Source organism: Pagrus pagrus (assembly GCF_965226575.1).
Source record: "Pagrus pagrus genome assembly, chromosome: 1".
In the NCBI taxonomy this organism is placed as follows: Eukaryota; Metazoa; Chordata; class Actinopteri; order Spariformes; family Sparidae; genus Pagrus; species Pagrus pagrus.
In genome coordinates this window covers 27,293,514-27,305,025 of record NC_140185.1, presented here as the reverse complement: position 1 = coordinate 27,305,025, position 11,512 = coordinate 27,293,514, and the positions used below count along the sequence as shown (strand labels likewise).

Below are 11,512 nucleotides of genomic sequence, written 5' to 3'. Positions count from 1 at the left end.
TCAAGTGTGTATTACTTCTTTAGTTTATTATCCTTTCATACAATATCTACAGTACATAAAACGGGATGACACCGCGATTCCTCAGACAGCAAGAAAATACACAGATTCAACTAGGTTTAGTTGGCATCATGCAGATTATCAAGTCCACTTAATGACGGTTGTTTCTGACAGTTCTCACAGGTACTATCTGTGGCTCTGGCTTCCTATTGTTTACCACCAGAGATATAAAGTAGCTGAAGACACCAATTTTTAGTTTGATGAAGCAAAACCACATTAAATGAAAACCAATATGGCTAACAATAAAAAACAAGTATGAATCAGACTAGAGATTTTCATATTAATTTCGATAAGTGTATATTTGATGTACCACCTGAATTAAAGTGTAAATTGACCACACGAGTACACACAGACGAGAGCACATATTTACAGCATGTGATGTGTTAAAAGGTCTTGTGAAAGCAGCGTGCCCACTTCACAAAAAAGGCCATAACAAATGCAAATACGCAAGGCAGTCCATAATCCAGTTTCTCCAATTGTTGGGAGTGTCCGTTGACTATAAGGTGTTAGATTTTGTCTTCAGTTGTTTGCAGCCATTCTTGCTTTGAGGCGGTTGATTTTGAGAGGGAGCAGGCCGGCCATCTCCCTACTCAACTCCAGCTCCGTCTCCACAGCGGCTACTGCTTCGGGGTGGGCATCACAATACTGCGCCACATATCTAGACAACAGGTGGAGGAAGAAAGTGATGGTCAACACACACCCAGAAAGTATTTGGATGCATCACAATAAATGAACAAATGTATCTTATACTTGTAGTTTTCCAGAGATCTGTTGAGATTTTCGAGCTGCACAGTGGGTATAGAGGAGATCAGCTGGCTGTGGAGTCGGGCCAGTCTGAAGCGGGCCACCAGAGCTGGTCTGAGCACCTCCTCCTCCAAGTGCTCAGGAACCTTCCCCTCCGGAGAGCACAGAGAGTCGAGGAACATCTGGAAGTATCTGCAGAGCATAGCAAAGGATTTAGATTGTATACATGTAGATGCACAGGGACACACGGGTTGTCCACAAGCACATACACACTCACTTGGCAGAGGCAGAGCAGAGAGTGTTGAATTTCTTAATGGTGTGGTTATCCAGAGACTCTGTGTCTGCTTGTCTGTTGGCCAGTGTCAGTTTCAGGTCCATCATTTCGTTGTAGGTCTCAGCCAACTCAAACATCAACTGTCTGCGGATCATTAGGTAGTACTGGGAGTTCAAGTCTTTAGAGAAACAGAGAGACGGAAGGTTGATCAATTATGTCACCAAATGTGGACATTCAGGTTGAACACTGACAATTACCTTTTTTTCCATCTAAAAATATTCAGAGACAAAAGAAGAAAGCAGTACCATTACAGATTGGCTCCAGCATGTCAACTCTTCTTTTGTGCATTTTGCAGCGCCGCTCCAGATCCTCTTCAAAGAAAGCCAGGCCCCGAAACATAGAACTGTGATCCTGCAAAATCTCTATGTGGTCCGTAACATAGCCGTCCATCTGAAAGTACTCTTTGGCCTGCAAGAGTGAGGGAAAGGATGGAGATGAAGATGTCTGTGTCATGTAGTTGAAACTATATATCCTGGGTTCAAGACTTGGGGCATTTTTTTTCTCCATCTGGGTGAAAAAGAGAATGACGGAAACCTCTCCTCCATTCACTGCTAAGAAAACCTGTTTTTGTACTCTTATCGCAATTTCTCTCATTGGCCTTCCATACAAAATTGGTAACTTTGCCATAAATACCAGCTAAACACCATATTTCAGATAACATCATATCCTTGACATCCCAATGTACGTTTGATTCTTGAAGTGAATATTCAAGACAACAACATCGTTGAGGACGTGAGACTTGAGAACAACAAAGTGGCACCAGCATAGTTGAAAACATCCTGAGCTATCTGCTTAGTTTAACTATCGATGTGTCAACTCCAGTCAAGTTTTTTTGCACGCACACCTTATCACCATGTACGTCATGGACTACAAACTGCATTGGGAGGAGAACATAAATACCAATGCTTAAAAGTATTTCTATTATTGTATGGCCTGATTTTGTATTTAAAATTTTTTTTCTTATAAATTTGATTTTAATTTTCACTTATCTGCCGAAATGGTAACTTCAAACTCAGCTACACAGGATTAGCAAACTGTGCTCCACTGCTGTTTGTCTGTTTAGTTGAACAAGAGTGTCTAAGTTGATGATATCAACCAGTTTCAGTGAGTGTGTCTGCGTGTGTGTGTACCTGTGTGACATAATTCTGTCCCACCAGAAATACAGCTCTGGCCTCAGTGAAGTCCAGTGGCAACAAACCCGGCACCTGGAAATCAGAAAGCAGATGTTTGATGGCATCTATGAGAATGGCGCCCTCTGTTGATATGTATTTATTTCACCTAAATTGAGTTTTGTTTTGATATAAGTAATGATACTGTCGCATCAGAATCTTGTATTACTAAAACATAATAAAAAAAGCTATTCTTAAAATGAAGAAGAGTTTCTGCTACTACTGACACAGAGATGATGGTAATTTTTTTTTAACACAGCGTATAGACCTTCTCTTCCAGGCTAGCAATGGAGTCGAAGGTGTCTTCAGAGCCAAACAGCATAGCACTCTTCCTGCCCTTCTCTTCCTCCTCTTCCTCGCGTCTTCTCGCTCTCTTCAACTCCTCTTGACGATCACCATCAAGCTCCCCAATGTTGTCCTGGTGACAAACACACATGCAAGCAATTTTAAAAAACACACAAACAATTATCTAGACTGAGATACGCACAAGCATGCAGACGGGTAACTTAGTTACGTAAACACACAGATGTACAGATACTCTTCATGAACAAACATGCTCATTGAGGCTTGGCCATTAGAAAAACAAGAGAGTCAAAGTGGTATTCCTTAAAATTATTGTATTTAAGCAGCATCTTTGGTGCTACAATTTTGGTGCCAACTCTGACTTTTTTTAAAAGTTTATTTTGTGGGTGGCGCTGTTTCCTTGAGGTGTGGACTTGATCCTCCACACTTCGGACTTAGTTGCGTTATTTGTACTTGAGGATAAATATTTTTATAAACACTGAAAGCCACACAAACATGCCCAGACACATACAACCATGCAGTACCTCTAGCAGCTTCTTAGCGTCCTGCAGGAGGTTGAGACAGTACTTGATCCAACATCTCGCAATCTCTGCTCTCTTCTGTCTGAGCTGTTCCCTGCGCTCACACTCTGTCTCACCTGGGTCAGACAGGAGGAGAAGATGATGTTATAATATGACAAGAGACAGAATGAGTCATAGATATATCTGGATTAAGGGAAAGAGAGTGACGTGGAAGGAGTCAGAAAGAGGAATAGAAGGAAATACTGAGGAAGGGAAGTAGGATTAGTTGTACAACTGAAGCAACACTTTGCTAGACAGTTATTTCCTGTCATTTAATTAACTGGGCTACAGAGTGCAAAGGAAATAAGCCAACTGGTATGATTTTTAAATAATTATATTAATTAAAGATTAATGATTAGATACTTACTCTCCTGTGCTGCGGCCTCAGAAGGAACCTCTCCTGCTAAACCTGATATGACGGTAGCTGCTGACAGGCAATGTCTGCCTTCCATGTATCGGCCCTGGAAACCACAAACACAGACAGACACCTCTCATTACCAAAAACAAACTACTATAGCCCCTAGTGAACATCTATAGTAGATCTTACAAAACATATATAATTACTACGAACACAATTCTTCCCATGTAATCAGAATGATCGGACTCTTGCCCTACCTTAGTGATGTAATACTGTGAAAGTGTAGCAGCATTCAGAGCCCACTCCATTGGACTGAACTGATTCAACTGTAACTGTCTCTGCAGGGTGCTGTGGCAGTAGGTGGCAGCACGCTCAGTTTCACCTGGGAGAGACAAAACACTAAGTTACTATAACTATCACCACAAAAATACATACATTAACATATAAAGACTCCGCTTAATTACATTCACACAGATAAATATGAATCAATGCATATAATGTAACTTCAGAAGACTCAAATGGATTTTGGAGACATAATCCATTGACAGAAAAAATCATTTTTATTGTTCGACTCTTTGACTGAACCAAGATCAGACTCACCAAGGTTTTTGTAGACTTGAGCAAGATAGTACATAGTGTGGGTGTACGCCAACTCAAACCTGAGAGAGGAAGTTGGAGAAAGTGTGAAAAAGAGAATGGGTATATGAGGAGGGCAGGAATGCACGTCGTACACTCAAGAATGTATAAATGAATGACCACAGAGGTTATTTAATGCTTATTATTTATTTTTTAAACCCTTGTTTAAAAAGAAAAGACAATAAATTCACCTTGTTCCATGAACGTTTCTATTTTTCCTTTCTTATTTTCCTTTGCTGAAATACACAGGCCTATCTGCCATTAATGTTTTCTTCACTCTCGCATTTTAATAATTAGATCATAACATCCTATTCATTTTTCTACAGGGAGATTATAACCACACATCTTTGAAACAATTTAATTCAATTCCTAATGTAAACATTAATATTTTTAATAATGCACCAGATTCGAGGGTTCCTCCTAACAAATTACTACAAATGAATCAGAAGCAATACCAGCTCTAGCAGCACTTGTTACATGAATAACCACCATCTTGCAGACTTTGTAACAAGATTGTTAATATAAACAGAGAGGAAATATGTAATTGTACACTCGTGTGTGGGGACACAGTACCTCTTGGTCCTTTCCTGATGAGTCAGCAGCTTCTCCTCAGTAGTAAAGTACTCTGTCATATCAGTGGGAGGACTTCCATCCTGAAAAAAAGGGAAACACAACACACACGGCTGCTGGTGAAGAGACGTTGATCATCGTAGTTTTCCTGTTCTGTCATCAGTGCAACAGCAGCTTCACGTAAACAGTCACACAGCAAACCAACCTTACCTCCTTCATGTAACGTTGGTAGATGGATTCTGCTGTTTCGAGGAATCCCTGAGCCGTCTCCGTCTCATCCCGGCCGGCCCAAAGGATGCCCAACTGGTTCTGAATACACAAACAAGCAAGTGATCAGCATTACATCATGATCTCCTGCTTTGCATTTCAAATCACTGGCTATGTATGCAAGGCTTAATAAATCAACCTGATGGATCTGATGCACTGTGATTCATGTTAATAATTATGACAGGTTGATATGTAAACAATATATAGTATGTATGCTGTAATGAGTGTAGAAAGGAAGTGATGGTAGAAACAGGCCTACAAAACTTACTCAGTTTCCAGAAATGGCGTTATTGATGATGTCATTGCCACTTTTGTGAGGGTTAACAACATTATATTCAATTAGCTTGTCATGGGCATCTCAGTTACAATCATTAAAATGCATATATTTTGGTTGCACTTTACTAGCTTCCCCCATTTGGCCTGAAGCTTCTGTATAAGACTTCTCCTGACCTGTCAGCTAATGGAAAGCTAGCCTGACAATTAGCTTTATATTAGCAATATTGAAGCTAACAGCTAGCAAACGTCAACATTACCCTGACATGGATAAACAGCGACACATTCTCGGACGACACTCTGCATCTCTCGAGCAGTTTCATGCAGTTCATCAGATGCTCCTGGCCGGCTGACAGCTCCTCCGTGTCGACATGGTTGACGCCCAGATAGTACTCCACAGCCCCGAGTTTGGCGGCCCGCAGCCCGGCTGGCGAGTCGCCGCTGAAGCCCTGCCCGAACACATCCTCCCTCTGCCCGTCCACGGGCGGCTCTGTCGGCCGCTGGTCGCCGCTCTCACCGCCGCTGTCCTCTTCACCGTCCCCGGCCTCGAAGTTCTTCAGTGAGCAGTAAATCTCTCTGAGGAGGTCCCTGGCCTTGTATTTGGAGCGGAAAGGGTCGTTATCTGGGTCTTTTCGTGATTCTACATTAGTGAGGTTTTGGGCGTTGGTGAATTTGTCGCAGATAGCTCTCCACTCATCACTGCTGAGGGACGCCATGTTTGTCCTCAACTGCAACTGGCTCCTTTAAATGAATTACTGCCATCTCCTGGTTACTGCCTGCCTGTTCTCCCAGTGATAATAATAATAATATTAATAATAATAATAATAATAATAATAATAATAATAGTAAAAGTTGTAATGTACTTGCACTTTACTTGAGTTGTAGACTTGTATTTCAATGGTCCATTTTGCATAATGAACACTTTAACTGCATTTACTCATAATATTTCTGTATTTGCAGGACTTTTATTTAATGTTTTATTTATTTATTTTGTTATTTTGTAATATTACTACTTTTACTAAGTTGAGGATCCGAATCATAAATGCACCGATGACGTTGAATGGCTCCTAATTATTTATTGTTCACTGTAGATAAGTAGTGGTGAAATTAACAAATGTCTAACATTATAGAAATCTTTAATACAGATGCTGCTTACACCTTATATTACATCCCTTTTAACTTTGAACTTGCATGATCGTGGTACTCACTCACAGAATGGGTTGTTGCTCCACACTACATTAGTCACAACAGAATGAGGTAAAATGTAATTTCCTTACAGTGCACCTTATACATGGCATAATCTGCAAAGGGCCTTAAACTTCTCTGCCAGTTCAAAGCCCTCATCTCTGATATCTTGTTTGATTGTAAATGCTTCCAATTATTAGCTGCTGTAAATTCATCCGTTTTTCAATCTTGTATTTATTTATTTTTAATCTGCTTTATACTCCATTGTTTTTACAATTTGTACTTCTGAGCAGACTTAGCCTGTATTCTTTATTTTGTCTTGTTGTTTAACTGTTTTGCATCTAAACACCATTGTAGACGTCCTCAATATTTTTTCGAGGTTAAATATATACAAAAATACTAAATACATTCACTCAGCTTAAAAGCTTGGGTGTATACGTAAAAACACCAAATGTATAATATAAGAAATGACCTGCTTATTTTCAGTTAATTTGAATTGCACCTCGTGAATTGGCTGAAAAGATGTTTACTGATTATTTAACATAGGTGTTAGGTTGCAGTGTTGAGTGTAAACAAGGAGCAGTGGCCTTCTTGGCATTACCTTGTTGAAATATCTGACATTGTAAAGGTCACCTGATCCCAAAACAATGGTCATGGAACAGGACCTTGAGACAAACAAGAATCAAACAAACCCTGCCATTACAAATAATCCGGGGAGACGGATGACACACTCGCTGAATTGTGTTCAAGTTGGTTACAGCCTGTTTATTTCAACAAACCCAGAGAATCAAATCATTAATCGGGGAAAAAATAATGTGAATTATACACAGACAATAAATTAATGTGAATGGCGTATGACAACAACACACAGTACATGTTTGGTCAGCACTGACAGAAGCAGCTTATCTTGCCCAGTCATGGAGGTTCATAACCTGGACAGTCTATGTACAGCTTTACAGTGTGGGCAGCTGCACCACATAAAAGATATTTATTTAGTATGATTTAAGCAATTGTTTTAACAATCATTATTTATTATACTTTAATTAAGATGTGCCAAATTATAACTTCATACACACAGTTTTCATTGTACAGCATTATTTCTGACTCCAGGGCTTAACTAACAAAAGCTTAGCTTTCTGTGTGTCCTCTGGGTTTAAGCAAAGGTTAATGAATGAGAGTCTCTATGCTTAGCCAGTCATGACCTGCCATGGTGTGGACAAAGGTATATTAACGGTGCTATTTGCACAAACTGACCTCAGGCTAGGTTCTCTATGAAATATCATTAATATGAAATGAGATGATTGTGATTGTGTCAGCCTAGGTTGCAACAGCCAGTGGATCTAGTGTGCAAGGCATCTAACTGTCAGGCTGGTCTACATTCACCCACATTAGATTTTTGTGGAGAATGATGAATGATGAATATTGCATAAATCTAAAAATAGATCACAGCAGTTGACCTAATTTCTTGGAGAAAAGCATCTGCTTTTTTCTGTCTGTGTTGTAAAAAGTGACTAAAACTTCATGAGGATGATCAATCAGGTTAAAATTTGTGTAAGCGCCACAGTATCAATGACTTAATAACATGTTTAGATGCAATGGCTTTGATGTCCAGGTTTAGGTGTCTGTTGGAGCACCATGGTGCCATTCCGCAATGAATGTCTGCATCGGCTTCACTCGGCCACTAAGATCCCGTCTTCTTCTCCAAACTGAAAAAACATAGAAACAGTCAGGGCGCATATACAAATCTGTTTTATTTCATGGCCTGAATTTAAAAGATCATTTCAGCTACTTTAAGTCTTGTTATCCTAAGTCTCACTACTGTATTATGCGTCTTTTTAGCAATACGTCACTCTGAGTTTCACATTTAACTCTTTAGTTTAGATGAAATGTGAACTGGGCCGAAAGTCATGGTGGCAAAATAAGAACCAGGCAGAAAGAAACTGGACAGACACTAATATTTTTGGTCATTATTGTCCTCACAAATAACATGCAAAAACACATAGGATGACATCACATAAACAACACACAAGTGAACACACAAGCTTCCTTTGCAGAGAAACTAAGGTTGTATTTCCACAAACAGGATCTGATTTTTCTATTTTAAGTGAGCCATGTCAATGAGTGAGGATGCCCAATACCAGAGCCCTGGAACGAGCTCACCTAAGTGGAATGCAGCAGTCATTAATGCTAGAAATTTTATCTGTACATTTCCTGCTTTGACAAGTCAAAAGTCTGCCATGCAAAGGGTCTACAGTGTTTCATGATACATATGTTCATAATGACACCAAAACAAACAGACAAACAAAAAAACAAATATTGGTTACTTGTATTTGATGAGACGACCTCCCTGGACTAGCTGTGCTGACTCATTGGTCAAATGGCAAGCAAACAACAGCCAATTGCGAGGCTGCACCTTGTAGGCGAACCTCATGAAGAGCAGTGAATAGCAGCACAGAGCTGAGAGAAAAGAGAAAACACAGAGACAATTGTTTATAACAGCACAAGTGTTTCTTCAAGTCCCTTTTGAGGCCAAAGTACAAGCTCTCTCATTCAGAATGTAACATAAAAAGGGAAATGAGTGACTAACAAGAATTGCAGCTGTAGTTTACTTTAAAGAAGCTCTTTTTTCTAAGTAACCGTGAGATAATGTAGAACGTACAAAGTTAACTAGAAAAGGATGGGGGTACTTTGTGCACCCTGCATGTGTACATCTGGGTTTATCAGTATGTGTGTCTTACCGAAGGTCATCCTGCCACTGATGATCTCAGGGCTCTTCTTCATATCTGTAAAGGCGGCTATAGGAAGTCCCCAGTTTGCTACTGGACCCCAGAAATGCTGTGGAGATACAACATATAGTTTGGACCATAGACTTTATATGGTTTGGATATTTATCTGAAGCAGGTTGTACAAGGGAACAAAGCTATATCAATATCCACCATGTGCATACTTATTAGTAAAATCTGTATTGTGAATCCCGTTATGAAAAGCAGGAGAGCAAGAACTGAAAAGGATTCACCCATACACACTCAGTGAACATGCAGACAGATAAACCAGCAAGGTCACAAATGTGGAGAGACAAAGACAAGACAGACAGACAAGAGACAGACTGGACAGACAGGATGAGTACTTACCGTGCTGTTGAATGTTTATTCATTTTCAGGGCCACATAGAAGAGAGAAGAACAGAAATACAGATAAATCATGCTGATATGTGCCAGGTCACACAAGAGCTGCTGTCACCTAAAATGGGTCATCACGAGTTTCAGCCAAATCACAAATGATGAGAGAACTAGTTCAATTTTAAGGCCCCAGATCCTACAGGGAGTAAAATCTTTGCTTTTGCTTTGTTTCCACATGTCTAAATTAGATTATAGTGCCTGGGTGGAAATATTTAAGTACAATTAGCTTTTTTTTATTACTGTATTTACTGCACAATGACAAAACACAAGACCAGACAGAAAGCCAAAGAAACTTTAAGTGCGCTTAAAGTGCGTTTGTTTAACTTTCAACTGGGTCTTCCAGACGTAACAGACATATCTCCTCAAAATATAACCCAGAGATACCAATCTTTATCTGTGACACATGTAAACAAAGGTGGCCTCTTACGTCAGCGTGTCATCATTTAGCCTTTACTCTAAATTTCAAGAATGCTGCTGGTCTGTGGCAAGTACACGCGCCACCAGAGCATCGTGTACACATTAACCTACGTCTTGACAACATATCATAAAGTAAATAAGTGTGTTTGCCTTTGCCTATACAGCCATATTTGACAGTGATCACATCCTCAAAAGTACAACCGAGTCCAGTACTGTTGTTAGAGGCAAAATAGCCAAAATACCTTCAGTTTACTGTTTTGTAGGTGTTTCCCTGCGACCCTATCAGAGCCTTTCACAGGTTACGACCCATTTTCAAAACTTCCTGATTGTGTTTTGAGTGCTTCTAGAGCAACGGACAACATTTATCTCACAAGAATTTTAGTTAAGTAAGAAAATGTGCTTAATAAACGTGTTCCTCAAGTCTTTTTCTCCATGTTGAGCATACCTCACAAACTGGAGAAACAAGTTGACTGAACGCTGCTGACAAAAAGCACAATCGTCCTTGAAAACTCGCAGTGGATAAACGATGCAAATGCTTTCGAGAGTAACACACAACGTGTTAACAATGTGTCGTGTGATTTCTATAAAACGTTGGCTGGATATAACAGGTGGGTGAATTCACCCGGTTGTGAAACATTAGCTAACGTTACCTGGCTGTAGCCGAACGACTCAACAGCCAGCTAGCTACTTTAGCATGTGTGCTAATAGATAATATGGCTAGCAGCTTTCTATACATACCTCGTCAAATAATCCCTGAACTCTTTGCTCTTCAGGTGCTCAAGAGCTTTCCGTGCAACTGTCCCCGCCATGGTTTCACGCTAGGTTGGTGTCTGGTTTGGCTGAGAAGAGCGCTCTCGTTGTGTTGAAGGGCGACTGACAGGTTAGCTCAGAGGACGACTGGTCAAATTTCCAACCACAACATTGGCGCTTTACGACACTGTCGTAATCACGCAGCGCAACGTTTGACGGCCGTCTGGGCTGGAGAAAAGGTAAGAGCAAGTTATATCTTGACAAAAGAGTTTCTTTTCAAAATTGTACATAGGCACTATCCTGTTAAAGACAATATTTGTTAATTCATGTTTTTACAGATTGTAAAAACAGATTTTTTGGCTTGCTTTAGAGAAATATCTTTCAGAAATACTTTTTTTAAATTTTTTTTTTACTAATCTTTAACAATTATTAAACAATTGATGTAATTACTATTTTAACAAAATATCACATACACAAAATGAAATGTCTTGAAAGATTGCCCTCCTGACTCACTTTTAAAGTTACAGATTTTAAATCATATTTGACTTCCATTGATAATTTAAATCTAAAAAAAACAGAAATTAGACTATTTAGATATTTCAAATCCTAAATTGTGTTTTGTTTCTGTTTTTTTAAAAAGTTTTATTTATTAACACAGATACATACACATGCGTCCTTATACCCACACAAACATATTCCAAATAATAGTAA

The 11,512-nt window shown here is 39.5% G+C and overlaps 2 protein-coding genes across 3 annotated transcripts; both read right to left on the bottom strand.

Moving 5' to 3' along the window:
- Nucleotides 1-6,014, bottom strand: kifbp (kinesin family binding protein). Its single transcript, XM_084342757.1, has 13 exons — nucleotides 5,532-6,014; nucleotides 4,942-5,040; nucleotides 4,735-4,814; nucleotides 4,126-4,184; nucleotides 3,783-3,907; nucleotides 3,535-3,628; nucleotides 3,132-3,244; nucleotides 2,573-2,722; nucleotides 2,266-2,340; nucleotides 1,381-1,543; nucleotides 1,079-1,253; nucleotides 808-993; nucleotides 1-715 (listed from the first exon to the last, which is right to left on the bottom strand). Exons 1-13 carry the CDS (start codon nucleotides 5,985-5,987, stop codon nucleotides 577-579), a joined length of 1,914 nt encoding a protein of 637 aa, XP_084198883.1. The 5' UTR covers nucleotides 5,988-6,014; the 3' UTR covers nucleotides 1-576.
- A 1,181-nt stretch (nucleotides 6,015-7,195) lies between these two features.
- On the bottom strand, nucleotides 7,196-10,988 carry mpc1 (mitochondrial pyruvate carrier 1; the record flags this gene model as incomplete). 2 transcript variants are annotated; one of them, XM_084355770.1, is made up of 3 exons in its annotated part: nucleotides 9,195-9,309; nucleotides 8,781-8,913; nucleotides 7,196-8,162 (listed from the first exon to the last, which is right to left on the bottom strand). In XM_084355770.1, exons 1-3 carry the CDS (start codon nucleotides 9,235-9,237, stop codon nucleotides 8,138-8,140), a joined length of 201 nt encoding a protein of 66 aa, XP_084211896.1. In that variant the 5' UTR covers nucleotides 9,238-9,309. The 2 variants fall into 2 exon arrangements, with proteins under 2 accessions (XP_084211896.1, XP_084211897.1); XM_084355771.1 differs by lacking the exon at nucleotides 7,196-8,162 and adding an exon at nucleotides 10,786-10,988 and having other exon boundaries at nucleotides 8,777-8,913; nucleotides 9,195-9,291.
- Nucleotides 10,989-11,512: the final 524 nt, after the last annotated feature.

Coding starts and splice junctions, on each gene's coding strand:
- kifbp (XM_084342757.1), bottom strand. CDS start 5,987: ATGGCGTCCCTCAGCAGTGATGAGTGGAGAGCTATCTGCGACAAATTC. Junction 3,908..4,125: donor TCAAGTCTACAAAAACCTTG/GTGAGTCTGATC, acceptor TGTCTCTCCCAG/GTGAAACTGAGCGTGCTGCC. Junction 1,254..1,380: donor GCTGGAGCCAATCTGTAATG/GTACTGCTTTCT, acceptor GTTTCTCTAAAG/ACTTGAACTCCCAGTACTAC.